A 15,825-nucleotide genomic window follows, 5' to 3' on the forward strand; every position below is an offset into this window, starting at 1 on the left:
TATTTTGCTGACTCTGCAACTCCCAGGCTGTATTCTCTCCTGCGGAAAGGAGGGGGAACCTTGTGGACATTTTTTTAGTTGCTCTTTTACTGGCACAGTGGGATCTTGTTGCTAAGAGGCACTTGATAGCAGTCATTTCTCCCTCTTGCAAGAACTTCAACACTGTATCTTCTAGGTAGTGACTAAAAAGCTCACATTCTACACACAGCTCTGTGATGTTATTAAAAAATAGCACAACTGGAATTTTAAATATGTTAGCTGAGGAACGTTTCATTTTGTCTCTACAGGTTGCAGTGTTGTTATTGCCTCTCGTAAATTTGACCGATTAAAAGCTGCTGCAGAAGAATTGAATAATACATTTTCTTCAGTGAGTCCTGCCAAAGTGACTCCCATACAGTGCAATATTCGCAAAGAAGATGAGGTAAAGACTGATGATCTTGTTCTGGGGCTTAACATATGAGAAGCGTGGTGCATATGTAAGTTCAGATCTCCGAAGGTCTTTTCTGGCCTGCTCGGAAGTGTCTTAGATCAGGGGGCAGGCACAATAAAATTCTGTTAAATTGATCTAGGTAAAGATATGCCTTCCGAGGGAAGACCATTTGTGAGAATCATAGAATGTTCGGGGTTGGAAGGGATCTCTAGGCATCGTCTAGTCCAACCCCGCTGCCAGAGCACGATCCCGTAAGGCAGCCACACAGGAACGCGTCCAGGTGGGGTAGAGCACGATCCCGTAAGGCAGCCACACAGGAACGCGTCCAGGTGGGGTTTGAAAGTCTCCAGAGAAGGAGACTCCACAACCTCTCTGGGCAGCCTGTGCCAGGGCTCTGTCACCCTCACAGTACAGAAGTTTCTCCTCATGTTGAGGTGGAACTTCCTATGTTCTAACTTAAACCCATTATTTCTTGTTCTGCTGCTGGGCACCACTGAGAAGAGATTGTCCCCTTCCTCTTGACACCCACCCCTCAGATATTAATATACATTAATGAGATCCTGTAGGGGAATTCCTTACAGAACAAGGGCACGGGATACCCTTAGAAAGTTTGGACAATCCAGTTTGGACCTTGAACAATGCTCTGTTCATAGAGTCACCTTGAAGCTTAAAGAGGTAACAAAGTTGTATCTGCCAGAACTTTGCAGAATGTACATCAGGATGTTCTAACTGCAGCAAGGGCATCTAACACCCACAAGGATTGATAACAATAATCAAAAACTAAGCTTACTGTAGCTTGTGCTTGGCGTGCAAACATAAAGCATATTGTATTAACGGTATATATGTTGGGCTATTTGGAGCAATAAGGATGGAACGGCATGTAACCGCATCGGTGTGATTGTCGTTACCCGGCGGCTCTCCGACAAGGGACCCTCTTCAAGATCCCCTCTCAGCTGTCTTGTTTCAAGGCTAAACAGCCCCAGTTCTCTCAGTCTCTCTTCATAGGAGAGATATTCAAGTCCCTGAATCATCCTCGTAGCTCTCCATTCGACTCTCTCCAGTAGGTCCCTGTCTCTCTCGAATTGGAGAGCCCAAAACTAGACACAATATTCCAGGTGTGGTCTCACCAGGGCAGAGTAGAGGGGCAGGAGAACTTCCCTAGACCTGCTGGACACACTTTTAATGCACCCCGGGATCCCATTGGCCCTCTGGGCCACAAGGGCCCATTGCTGTCCCAGGGACAACTCACTGTCCACTAGGACTCCGAGGTCTGGCCATCTAAGCAAGAGAGCATTTGTAATCGCACGTATTTTTCTGACCGTGCATACGTCAGCTGTTTCTGGGGGCAGGAATTGACATGTTCAGACCCCTCTTAGCGTGGCTCTGTGTCGTGATTCTGTGACAGCAGTGAGGGGGTGGTAACTTGTGAAGACGGAGACCTCAGAATAGTTCCTTCAAACAGGAAGTCATAGCTTGGAATGTCAATGCTTGTGACTTGATGCAAGTGCCCTGCATTGCCAGTTTCGCTGGCAGTAAAACAAAAAAAACCCACAGATCTTACTATTTTTAGCTATGTTTCAAATTTTGGTTACATTTTGAGGCCTACCTCATCACAAATTCTGTTACTACCCCAGTTGATTTTTTTTTCTCTTTTCTTCATATTGCAAAAAAAATTGAAGATCAAGAGCAAAAGCGTTGAATCCAGGTTCTTCACAAGTCTATATTCACCTCCTAGTTTTTCAACCTGTGTAATTAAAAATTTAAAAGACCATCATGAAGTTGGACTTTTAACTTATTGAAGACGGCTAGAAAATATTCCAGTAACAACAATTTGCTACATTTTTCTTAACCTTTCGAAGTCTCTGTTAAATTCTAGCGTAATTTTAAAAGGTATTAATGACCTTTACCAGCTCTGTATGTTCTGGAAATAGCCTAATACGCAACTATAAAGCAAATTAGAAAAAAAGTTCTTCCCTCACAGAACAGCTCGTGCCATAAAATATTTATAGTGGTGTACTTAGGCTTTCTGTTCTGAAGGAGAAGAACCCTGGGGCTGTGCAGTACGGCACTTCACCTATGACTGAATTTGAGGTTTGTATTTACCAGCATCAGCGGTGCGATATAATAGGTTATGACAGATGTCAGAGGGCAACTTACATGATTAAAGCTATAGGAGAGAAAAGAAGTAAAGAGAGAGAAAAGGCTTAAGCCTTCTTTCATGTCACTGTTCTTGCAGAAAGTATTCTGGCATGCTTCTGCAGGTGAATCTTATTTCTGAATCAGTTAAAAAATGGTTTAGTGGGAACTGCAGTGTTCTGTGAGGTAGTAGAGGGCTTGAATGGTGAAATGAGGTAATCTCCACTGAATAAACTATGATTCTGTCTTTGTTTCCTGTTTCTTAAGTGTGGCTAGATACATATTTCACAAAACCATCTTAGATGGTTTTGGAAACTTTCTTTGAAGGTGCTTTTAAAGCTTCTTTTATAGTGCTGTGCGAAGTGCTTAGGCATTATCCTGTGTTACCAGTAGCCGTGCTGGTACTTGGAGAAACTTGTGTCTTTGCTGTTACTCTGCAGTTTCATCATAGAATTGTCTTGCTTCTGGTTTAGTTTTAAGTACTTTACAAACACACCAGAACTTTCTTAGAATTTTTTGTACTATATTGGAGAAGCCTCTGTCAGATGTCTCCCGCCAGTGGAAGTCCTTATAAACCATTGTCGTTTCATATCCATACCTACTAAAGAGATCATTCAGAGGAATAAGGTAAACTTCAATTCCATTCTTGAATTTTTCAATCATTGACTCAGTCTTACAGTTTGACTCACTTCACTTCTCCAGCTGCTGTAAAGCCTAGCTTGAAAGTAGTTACTTCATTTCTAAAATTACTGTTGGACCAGAAATGTGTGGATCACATTTTTGACTTTTTAATTTGTAGTGAGGATAGCACTTCCTTACACTTAGGTGCTTAGTGGTTGTAAACTGAAGTTAGATAAACTCATGTTAACAGTTGGTAATTTAGACTGCTAAAAACAGTCAGAACTGAGGGATGTGGCAGATATTCCACAACCTGTTTCTAACTATTGCTTATTTATTGTATTTGTTAAGAGCAGAAATGGTGAATACTTTTCTCTGATTTGCATCTGATTGCCTTGTGGATGCTAGAGGAAAAGTACCTTTAGGCTTTTACTTCTATTCAAAGAGCGTCATACATCCACTTTCAAAACCTGTTCCATCCTTAACCTAAAATTTAATGCCTGGGAGTTGGAGTCTCAGGAACAAGGATCAGCAACAGATGTAGTGAAGGACTTTTCCAGCCTAGGAGGTAAATCCTGAGTAGAGGCAACACAGCAGCATAGCTCACTTGAGCATTTTCACAAATACGGGGGTTGCTTCTTATTTACAGTGGAAGATGGGGTGCAAAGGCATTTAAACTTTTGGCATCTCGCCCAGAAGAAACAAGACTTGTACAACTGTGTTTGGTCTGTGCTACTCATTAATAACTTTACAGCACATTGTCTGGTTTCAGCTTAATATGAGTGAAGGGTATTTACCTCAGAAATTCATGAAAGCACATTGTGGGGTAGAGAGCACAAGCTCTACAAGTATTCCCTGTGAGTCATTACATCCTTTTTCTCCGTTCTTATACCAACTACCAAAGAATCTGTGAAGGAGAAAAACCTTATAAATGTTTCAACAAGGGAAAAAAACTTGGGAGTTCAAGCCTCCTTAGATGTCGGAACTGATCCATCACAAGCTCCAAAGCCCAGGAAGCTTCCTGAAGAACTACATAATTCATTTAGGGGATCCTCTTTTGAAACCTTTCTAAGAGTAAGTTTGTCTCTTAAAGGAAGTCACCGTGATCACCTGTAGGAACAAGCCATCTGTTCTTTACTGTTGCATGCTTTCCTTTTTTTTTCATCTCACCGTCTCCATCAGTTGTTCTGCATTTCTCTAAAGGCCCCTGTGGGTTTTGTCCTGGTTTTAATTTTATCATCAGGCAAACTGGAAGGAGGGACTTCGAATGGGGAGATCTAAAAAAGATGAAAGTGCTTTCAAAATTGCCATATGATACAATTTTTTTTTGCTTCCTATTGCAAATCTTCAAGTAACTGACCTGCTTTGAAGACGACACAGCTCATTCCTCTTGTGTGCCCTAGTTTGGATCTGTGAAATTCAGATTCATCCCTAATCACATAGTGCAGTATGTCTGTTAGAGCTCTTTCTAGCCTAGAAAGAGTCAGAGCAGGTGCAGTGAATTAATTGCTGCAGAAGCTTGATGGCAGATATCCCGGGAATAGCTTAATGAATCCGCATTTTTAAGTCTCTTAATCTTCATCCTCAGAGGCCTTCTTGCTTTCTAGCAAAACTTACTTTTTGTTTAATTTGCAAGAAGTAATCTTGCATGATGGAGGATTTTGAACCCCTGCATAACCTGTCAGGCTTATTTCTGTCACGAGTTTGCTGCTGCTGCTTTTGACTAGTTTTCCATTGCGTGTTTTGTAGAGGATAACAGAACTGGTTTGTTTGTAAAGGCGGGAGAGTAGAGGGTTCTGGGATGCCAGTAAGAGCACCGGGGGTTTCTGTCTTCCTGGGTCCTTATCCTGAAGCAGTGATTGTGCGATCTGTCCCTTAACCTGTGGCCTGGAGTGTATGTGGTGATCCATATTGCTTTTTAGCTGAAGTGATTTTACTTATTTGGATATTTTCCAGCCCTGCCCACATAATGTGTTGAATGTGACATGAGTAGGTCGGTTTGCTCTTGCTGAGATGCAGCTGTGTGTGTGTGTGTGTGTGTGTGTGTGTGTTTTCAAACCAAGCTCTGCTTCTAAAATTCAAAGATCTAATTAATCAATTCCAGCGCCTCAAGGTAATGGTGGCCAGAGTGGAGGGGAGAGACACCATCCTTTTTCCACTGTGAAAAGAGCTTTCTATTTACCTTTGTAGGTGTTGGGAAAGGGAAGTGTGTGTTTGTCTGTCTTAAATGTTGAGCTACAGCAAATCTATTGATGGGAGAGAGAAAGATATGAGAAACTTTTTAGCCTTGTAAAGGCTTTATGCTATGTGCTCTGGACAAACGTTTCTTTAACTGGCATCTAGATAAGCAGAAGACACTTCTAGGTAAGTGGAAGATAAACTTTGTACTTCTAGTAAGCCACTACTCTTCTTGAAATCAGAAATTCAGAATTCTGTGCACAGTGTCCCCTTTCCTTGCTCTAGCTCCAGCAACAACAACTGCTGCTGGACCAGACCCTGAGGGTAAAACTATCACCTGAACATCTGACAGGCCAGACTTTTTGAGACAGACTCAGCAGAGCACTGTTTAGTACTTAACTGTGTGTCTGAGTTCACTAGTGGCATTTGCAATAAACTGTATAGCTTAGCACAATCTCAACTGGTTTATAAAAACTCTGTGTGAAGCCTGTAGTGGAAGACCGTGGCTTGGTGGGAAGCTGTGGATCAGAGATTCCTGTGGTACTTGAAAATTACACAGTAGTAACACAAAATTAAAATACCTGTTGTCACTGTGCAAGAACGCCTACTAGTTGTAGTCCCCAAAAAGCAAATCTGACGCTCCTTGGTGGGTAGATTGCCTGTTGCCTGTTCACCACAAGTTCAGGGTGACCTGTGAACACGTCCTTGTGTCAGCAAGTACTGTCATCTCGGTTACCTGTGCAGGTGTGCTACTGTATAACGCTTTTGAGATGCGGTCACACACAAAGGTCCTTATTGAAGAGCTGAGCCTTTTGGTTAGCTCTGAAGTGCCTGATTTTGTTCCTTTCTGTCTTTTTTGGAAGAACATCCTATAACATTAGCTCTACCCCGTGCAGTTTTGCTTTGCTTCAAGAGAGGGCTTTAGTAGCTTTTTTTAATGAAGTTCTTTCTGTGTGGATTTTGACTATCTAAGAATAGAAGGGAGTCGTCTTTAGTGCTCGCCATGATTTGGATGTGTTCTGCCAGACCCTCTTTCCCACCCTGCTGGTGGCTGCTGTCACCCTGTGCACTCTAGTGGGGAGGTGCGTGACAAGGTGCTTTCCCTGCAGCACAGGAGACTTGGTGCAGATTCCTACAGCGGAGCCGTTCGAGCTGGCAGTGGAGAGCCTGCTCGCCTTTGCTGCCTTTCAGAGAGCAGAACCGATAGGCGTTTCTGGACGTTTTTATTGCCCTGAGAATATTGTGCAAGGAGTAGGCACAACAACAGAGTTTCTTAAGATACGACGTGCCAACCATTTTGAGTTGAATTAAGGCCTGAGTATTTTGTTCTAACTCCTCGCACTGAAACCATTACACTTCCATAAATGAGCTCATACTTCAGAGACTTAAAAAGAACAGTATTCAAAGCAACATTCTGGGCTGACAGGGAGAAGAGTTTGATATTGCTGAGCAAAGCACAACTGTGCTGCCTAGTGAGACATAACTTTTCTCTGGTTGTGAGCAATCCTGGAAGACTTGTGGCATAGTGGTTCTCACAAGTCATGGGTTTGGGATTGCTATCAGGGATCTTTTCGTATTTTGGTGCTTTTTTCCTTCAGATCCAACAAGCTGCAGTGACTGATGTGAGGAATAAGATGACATTCAGAACTTAGAGATGGTGATTTAAGTACCAAAATTATTTTCTTAAGGCATTTTTTCTCATCAGGCATTAGTTTTTCATTCAGGCTTCATTCACTATATGTTTATTTAGGTTTTCTTCTTCAAAGAGCTGCATTGTTACAGGACCTGCACTGTACTGTTAAACCATCCTTAACTGTTAGCAGCAAAAGCAGCTAGTTATGAGGCTGAGTTTGTCATGCTCTTGGTGGGATACGGATCGTGCATTACTTCTTTTATTTCTGATGTTTTCTACTGCTAACTCAGTAGAGAAGAAGGCTGATAGGTGTGCCTCCCCTAGTCAACTCCATTCCAGCAGCAGCATTGCTCCCGCTGTTTGTTTTGAGGGGTTTTTCCAGTCTGTGTTTTCTTTGACCACAGATGTTAGATTAACTTTTTATATACACTTGAGTAGGAATAACTGATGCATTATATCTACTTATGATAGGTAATATAAGCAGGAAATGGTCTTGTTGTTCCATTTCCATTGAGATAAAGGTTAAATTATTAAGTAGTTGCTATAGAGTTCTTATTACCGTCTTGTAATGGGAACTGTAAAATCTTTGATTGCTTTGAAGTACAATCCCCTCCAGAAGTTCTCCTGTGTTTACTGTGGGTGGTGAAACTGCTCTACTTACAAAACAGAAGACAATGCAAAAGGCTTAGCTTACAGCCTGTAGTTCAGGTTGGGTCAGTGCTAGAGCTAGGTTTAGATTTGCAGGATCTCTTTCCTTCCATATGACCTTAGGCCACTCTTTTTCTGCACTGTCAGCTCTCCGAATGAGTGAATAAAATGTCTATTGCTATTTGCTGTCAGTAACCAATTAGAGTAGCCAAAGATAAATAGCGCCAGACAGTGCTCCTGATTGTAAATATTCATCCTGCTTATAGACAGGAGGTATCTGCGTAGTCAAATATTCCCACCTTTCTTTTGCTAAAGAAGGCAGTTTATAATTTTTCCAGCATTTTTTAGACAGAGTAACAAACTAACTTTCTAGGTCCGCAGGAGAAGACTGGCTGTTGGCAACTCATATGTACAAAGTTTTAGGGAATGTACAACACTTCTAGATAAGAATGTTAAAACTTCACAAGATGACTTAATGTTTTCTCTTTAAAATGCTCAGATATATGTGTCAAATGAAACAAAAGTAGCTCCCTTACATCTGATGTGAACACCCTCACCCTTGTGAAAAATGTCGGGAGATTCTTAGGAGCAGTAGCTTCAGTAGCAGGCTTTTGTGTGTGTTTGTTTTCACAAACCTTTAGCGGCTTAAATCTCCTTCTTTGTTCTGTGCTGGTATTTTATGTAGCACCTCATCATACCAGGAAGATTTCCTAAGTAAACACAGACTCAGTCCTGTTCTTCTTGGCTGAGTAAACCCGTGACACCAATCTTCCAGACTCTCTGAAGGCTGGTACCTCCTCTTTATGTGTGAAAAGGATACGAGAGAGAGAAAATACTGTCTGAAAATGAAATAGGATATGCAGCTTATTCAGCACACCACACTAACAAATACTGTTTCAGGTAGAAGCTTTAGTGAAGTCCACGCTGAGTCTGCATGGGAAGATTGACTTCCTGGTCAATAATGGAGGGGGTCAATTTGCAAGTCCTTCTGAGGCCATCCGTGCCAAAGGTTGGAATGCTGTAATAGACACGAATCTCACAGGGACCTTCTACTGCTGCAAAGCAGGTAAGCACTCAGTATTAAGCTTTTTTTTGGTTTATTTCTTTTGTTTTTTTTACAGCAGTACTAGAAGACAAGAAATGTAAAGTTTCCCTACCTTTTTTTCACATGCTTATCTGACAGTGGATATTTGTTGTCATGAATATCATCCAAAGCTTTACATTAAGCTTTTTCAATTGTTTGTTCATATACACAAACATACGTTTATGCAGGTATGATCTTCTGGTTAAGACCAGGTTTGGGGAGTCAGTTGATACTCACTTAAGAGACTATAGGAAAACCATTTCACTTCTGTGGCCTGTATTTGCTGTGTGTAACACAAGAAAAGATTTCTCCCTCATCAGGGATGTAGATTTAAAGTTAAATTTAAGTATGATACATGATTTTCAGATAGTATTGGGAATGTAGAAATGAAAGCAATTTACATGGAAGCATGAAATCTTGATTTCCACCACAAGGCTTCTTGACAAACATTGAGCTTTACTTAGACCATATCTGTTATCTCCCCAGTCCAGTGGTGAGGTGATGATACAAAGGGCGATTGTTTATCTAAATCTGCACAGGAAATGTGCAGTATAATTGGAGCAAAGACTCAAAATGGGGCTTCCAGTTGGCAAGTTCCTTTGTGTGCATTTCTTCTGATATTTATAGGTTATCTTCCTCCTTCATACAGTGTACAATGCCTGGATGAAGGAACATGGAGGAGTCATTGTCAACATTACTGCTGCCGTCAGAAATGGGTTTCCTGGAATGTCGTAATACATATTTTATTTTTACATTTTCCTGTATTCACCCCTTAGAAGTACTGATTGTTCCTAGATAGTTCATTTTAGAAAGGTGTGCAGTGGGCAGCAGCAGAGCACAGAAATAAGGTAGGTAGGTCAAGAGAGAGCAATAGTATCACTTGGCTGTGTGTAGGGGATTTCTTACTTGAATTCAGTAGAGACAACAGGAGCAAATGGCATCTCTGGTCTCTGTCAACATGTTTGTAAGAAGCTATGAAGCAAGACTTGCCAGTGAAGCTTTCACTGGAAATGATCTGCTAGTGGGAGTAGCTGCTCTGAAACGTAACCTTTACTTGCTCTCCCTCCAAATATCCGGAGGGTTTGCAAGAACTTGGCACCTGTTTTTTTCCCCTTGTACTGTGAACTTTCAGGTCTTGCAGGTGCCATGAGTTAGGGGAGTCGGACTGGGAGCAGGGGAGCAGGAGGAACATTTGCAGTATGTAACCAGGTTTGGGCTTTGTCCTTCAGGTTGCCTAATTCCCTGCCTTTCCCGTTTTCCTTCTACTTTGTACCCGTCTTTCTCGGAGAAGGTGTCTGATGCAGAGAATCAGTTCTGGGTACAAAAAAAATCAGCTCGTGGGTACAAACGTATTACCACGCCTGTAGTTCTTTTACAGTGACACAAGTGCATGAAAATGCATCATCCTCTCCTTATCTGGGTGTGTGCTATAGTTGTTAAATTCTTTAGCCTCAAAATGGAGGTGAGCAGGAGTCTTCCAGTTTGAAACTTTTTTCCAAAAAAGTTCTAATTCATTGAAAGAGAAATAGTGTTCAGAAAAGGAATAATTTCAGTTATTTTCTTCTCAAAGGAAATGTTAAATTTGTCAAAATGCTGCATTTTGACAGTTTGTTAATTGAAAAAATCTGAATTTCTCATTCGAAACTACCTTTTTTTTTACTTAGAAATTAAATCTCTGTTGAAGAAAATATAAAAATATAATTTGAACAAACGTTACATTACCTCTCTTGGTCCTTATTTAGAGTTGAAAGTTTTCAAAATTTAAGATTTTAAAAGAATGTTAGAATATTTTCTCCCTAGCTTGATCTTGGCAGTACAAAATCCACAGGGTGGTGCTGAAGCTACAGTTATTTGAGTTTCCCCACTGGTTAAGTGTGGTTGAATTGTCACAGCAAATAGCCTGAAGCTATGTTTGAAAATTGAACCAAGAGATAAAAAAAAATAATTCTGAATAATAGTGGAAAAAAGTTTCCCAAGTAACTGTCATGTGTGGATTTAGATGAATAGACAAAACTACTTTCAAATTAAATTCCTGTTGAACTGATACTTATTTTAGAAATGTACTATTGAAAAACACTTGCCACCACTCATGCCAAAAATCAGATGATACGGTTTTTTTCATTAATATTAATTTTGAACATAAAGCTAGTCAGGATGATTTGCTCACAGTATGCCTGGACTTTTTTTATTTGGCCTCAACACACTAATAAGTTGGAGTGTCTTATGTTTTTCCTAAATTTTTCTTCTTTTTCTGGTATTTGAGAAGCTATTGTATCTACCTCCTCTAAGTCTGTTTTTCTGGGCTAAAGGAACTCAAGTCTGTTAGTTTTCTCTGACTCCCAGTGTCCTCTGTTCATCGCTGCAGTAATCTTACCTAAATCTATTCAAGCTGTATCAGAAATGGTGTGACCAGCAGGAGGAGGGAGGTGATCATGCCCCTGTACTCGGCACTCGTGAGACCGCACCTCGAGTACTGTGTCCAGTTTTGGTCACCACAGTACAAGAAGGACATCGAGGTGCTGGAGTGGGTGCAGAGAAGGGCAACAAGGCTTGTGAGAGGTCTGGAAAACATGCCCTATGAAGAGCGGCTGAGGGAACTGGGTTTGTTTAGTCTGGAGAAGAGGAGGCTGAGAGGAGACCTTATTGCCCTCTACAACTACCTAAAAGGAGGCTGTAGTGAGGCTGGTGCTGGTCTCTTCTCTCTAATTACTAATGACAGGACAAGGGGAAATGGCCTCAAGTTGCGTCAGGGTAAGTTTAGATTGGACATTCGGGGGAAGTTCTTTACTGAACGAGTGGTGAGGCACTGGAACAGGCTGCCCAGGGAGGTGGTGGAGTCACCAACCCTGGAGGTGTTTAAAAAAAAAGTAGATCTAGCACTTGAGGCTGTGGTGTAGTGGTTAGGTATGCTGGGATGAAGGTTGGACTAGATGATCTTCAGAGGTCCCTTCCAACCCCGAACATTCTGTGATTCTGTGATTCTGTGAAGCTTGTAATCATTTCAGACTAGTTTCCTCCACCAGCAAGGTGCATGAGGTCACTCAGCCTATGCTTGTCTCTATCTCCATCCAGCTATAGTTAAGTTTTGAATAGTGGCTGATTTTAATTGTGTTTGTCAGAAGATCTAAACTATTTTTCAGACCACTGGAAAAGTACTGCTTTACCTGTGCAGCCTACCTGTTGGAGTTTTACACAGTATGAACTTTGCCTCCAGCTGTTTCTTCATTTTCCAAGCCTGCTCCTGCAGGGTAATGTAGCTGACCTCCTGTCGTGTTGGTGAAGAGATAACAAGCATTTCCAGAAATGACAGGAGATCGTAGCACAGCTTGTTCAAACTGTGAAGCTATGGTCACACTTACACACTAGAACATCTCTCTCTCTCAGGTGGTTGATCCAGCCGTAGGAAGCTACTGTGATTACCCTAGAGAGGATGTGATAGAATTAAGATTGGGCCCTGTTAGCTGAGGGAGCAGATGCTTCTTTTGTTTTCTTTTCTCCACAGGCACACAGCAGCTGCAAGAGCTGCAGTGAATAACCTAACCAAGACTTTAGCTTTAGAGTGGGCCCACAGCGGAGTAAGAATCAACAGTGTTGCTCCTGTAAGTAACAGCAAATGGTCTGATTACTCTTCGCCATCATACACGTTTATGCTTAAAACTTTCAGACCAAAAGAGTTTTAAAAATCTATAGCCTGATTGCGAATTATTTATGTATATATGTATATATGAATCCCCCATTTACATTCTTCAGGTCATTTGAGAGTGTTCTGTTCTGTTTGGATGACGAGCCAGAGATGGGGGATAACATTGCTTCTGCTTTCTGCTTTGACTTGGCATTCTTGGGGGTTTTTTCCTAGCTTAATGGAATAGTAGTGGGGAGGAGTTGGTGACCTTTTTACAATCCCTTGACGTAAAATTTCCAGATGCTTTTTGCTTCAGTAATGATTGCATCGTTTCTGAGTTCTTCAGAGTTCACAAAATTTTTCTAGTTGAAGTTTACATATGCTGATGGTTTCCACCTGTGTTTACAAAATTATTTTGAAAATCTCTGAATGTGTCGCATAATGTCTTTTATTTTGTCTTTCACACGTTAAGTTAGATTAGTTTTAAACATAAAAAGGCTATTTGGAATGGAATTAGATCTTATCATTACACTGATAATGCCTTCCCTCAAAGAAATTACATGTAAAAGTGTGTGTTCTCATTTTTTTGTATCAAATATATGTGGAAGGGAAACCACTCTGCAGGTCAGATAAATGATGCCTGCCACATTTCCAAGGAAGTAGGGAGCATGTAGCAGTTGGTTTTAATAGTGCATGGGAGGAGCATCTGTACTTTCTAGTGTACGGTGCGGCGAATGTAGAGGTTTTATAGAAGCTTTGACATTTGAGATTATGCAATCTGCTGTGATTTGTGTAATCTTCATTCTTAATCACAATTTACTTAGCACATTTGAAAACAAAAGATGAAAGTTAAATTTTGTCCTTCTGCATTCAGAATTTATCTTATTTCACAGTATAATTGGCAGCTTTGTTTAACCGGTCCCTAGGGGGATCCTTCCACAATCTTTGTAGGATGTCTGCGTATCTTCTTGTGGTTCTTGACCGAAAACATCTGCCTTGCTTCCTTTGGCACAGAATGCTTAACGGCAGGTGTATGGTGATCGTTCAGGTAGTGGCTTTTAACGTAGCCTCGGTGAGGCCCAGCTCAATTGGAGACTTGTTAAACATTAAGGTCTGCTGGCTTGGTTTTCCTGTTTATTTGTTTTTTTCTGATTTATCAAGTCTTGCGGAAGTAAGTAATTAAGACAGCATTATGTGAATGTATTTTTCAGGCATGCTAATTACTAAATGAATCATACTAATTATACTTTATAGCATATGTCAAAAGAAGTTTTTGATAAGCAAATGCTTCAGTGGTTTGGCTCGTTAAGAACTATTTGTGAGGTTTGTTACAGTAATATGTGATATCCTTCTGTCACTTTTATGGACACACTAGGTCTGCAGTAACCATACAAAACTGTTACAGCTTTACAGGAGCACAGTCAACATGTAGGGAATGGGTACATAGAGAGGGAAATACTCGTTCTAAAAAAACCAGTTTCACATGTAAGTTACTTCCCTAGCTCCCAAGATACAGTCACTCACGTTTCACAGGTATCTTAGGAGAGAATTCTTAGCGTGTTCTCCATGGATGAATTAAGATTTTGTTATCTTATGTAAGCTTGAGTCTCAAAGGTTCTGCCATAACTAATCTATGTAACCCTGTGTTCCCGTTGCTGTATTTGTCTTCCCTCTCAAATCAAAACTAGACTGTACAATCATCGGAGCAAGGACAGTCACCTTTTTCTATTTCTATAGCAGATATGTAGAGGGAGTCTGAATTCTGCCTGTGAAAACTGTCTGCTTCTATAATTCACAATAAAATGAATCTAGCGTTCTTACCAATTACAAGAAACTGTTGAGAACTTGTTCTTGCGGCTTTGTAGTTTTTTGCTGTAAGCTAATATGAAATGCTTGTGATTTCAAAACAGTCTTTTAATTTCTTCTTTATACTCTACACTTTATAGTTACTGAAGTGGAGAATTGGAATAATCTGAATTATTGCATTTGAATAGAGATGGGGCTAGCAGCCAAATTATACTTCTTGTATAAAGTATGCTATTCCATTAAATTTAAAAACTTGTGTTTAAGTGCTGTTCAAATAGTTTAATCCCTCAGAAAATCCCAGTAATGACAACTTCACAATTTTACAATGGTCATGGTTTAAACATATGCAAGAAAACGTAATTGTCACTGTGCTGTTTGAAAACAGGGAACAGTATTTTCAGAAACTGCTCTTGCAAACTATGGAGAACAAGGTACAATGATGTTGTTAAACACCATACCGAAGATTCCTGCCAAGAGGTCAGCAGTTCCTGAGGAGGTAATTTCAGAACATTTGTAATATTTCTACTGCTGTCTCTATTTTGAAGTCACTTTATAATAAGGACAAGAAAAAAAAGACTTAATTTTGCACTGTAATAGAATACTAAGAAGGAAAAAAAAGCTTGTCGTAATGTATAGTACTGCCAAGTGGGAGACTTAACCAGTAGTCACTGCTACACTGACAATTTATTTTAGAAGCCTCTTACAGCTGAAGTGTTTCATAATAGACATTAGTTCCTGAGAAGGCTGACTTCCAGCAGGGAGGACTAAAGAATGAATATTAATGTGAAAAAAGTGTATCTTAAAAGTACTTAGCTCTCTTGCACCAGGAATATGCATCTTTGATAAAGTGGTCAACTGCTTGGTTTGATTTTTGGCATCTGAGGCTGATCTTTGAGAGTTTACTGGGCTTTGTCGGTTATGCCATTGATGTTTGTAGCTGGAAAGATGGCTTTAAGACCGCTAACGGTTTTCATTACCGAGCAGAAAATGTTGCTACGTCCTTTCTGTAAAAGTTTTTACAAGCGTCTTTGACAGGAACAATTCCCAGCAGTTTAAGAAAGATTAAAAGTGTTGTTCTTCTGTTAGATCTCTCCCGCAGTGTGCTTCCTGCTCTCTCCAGCTGCTTCTTACATAACTGGGATAACCATGCTGGTGGATGGTGGCCAAAGTTTATATAGCCATACCCTAGAAATACCCGGTAAGAAATGGGCTACAAAATAATGGCCTTCAAGGGACTGAAGTTGGGCAATGGGAGGACAAAAAAGTAAAATGCTTAGTTTCTCAATCAAGTGTGTTGTCTTATTTGTTTTCCTCAGATCATGACAGATGGCCCTCACCACCAGAAGGAAAAAATACTGAAATGCTTAAGAAGCTTCTTTCTGGGAATTTCAAGGCAAAGTTGTAAAAGAATGTGACTTCGCCTTGTTCTCACTTGCTGATAATCTTTGTGATTGCTCGTATGTAACCACATTGATTTTTGTTGGTATATATTTAAAACTCGAAAGGCTGTACACAGTAAACTTCTCTGAAAACATTCAATCTCATGGGAAAGGAACATATAAAAGATAATTTCTTCATTTGCACAGGATTAAGTAATGAAGTGAAGAGGACAGAGAGGGAGTGTTTTGGAATCCTGTTCGGGATGAATTTGGGGAGAAAATAATTTGAAT

At 40.5% G+C, this 15,825-nt stretch overlaps 1 protein-coding gene across 1 annotated transcript; it reads left to right on the forward strand.

Moving 5' to 3' along the window:
* Positions 1 to 287: 287 nt before the first annotated feature.
* PECR (peroxisomal trans-2-enoyl-CoA reductase) lies at positions 288 to 15,560 on the forward strand (the record flags this gene model as incomplete). Its single annotated transcript, XM_009875541.1, has 7 exons — positions 288 to 421; positions 8,544 to 8,709; positions 9,377 to 9,458; positions 12,230 to 12,326; positions 14,541 to 14,651; positions 15,242 to 15,353; positions 15,472 to 15,560. Coding segments are annotated over 7 exons (791 nt in total), but the record flags the coding sequence as incomplete, so codon positions are not given.
* Positions 15,561 to 15,825: the final 265 nt, after the last annotated feature.

The sequence above is a fragment of the Apaloderma vittatum genome, unplaced genomic scaffold, assembly GCF_000703405.1.
Source record: "Apaloderma vittatum isolate BGI_N311 unplaced genomic scaffold, ASM70340v1 scaffold12018, whole genome shotgun sequence".
Taxonomy (NCBI): domain Eukaryota; kingdom Metazoa; phylum Chordata; class Aves; order Trogoniformes; family Trogonidae; genus Apaloderma; species Apaloderma vittatum.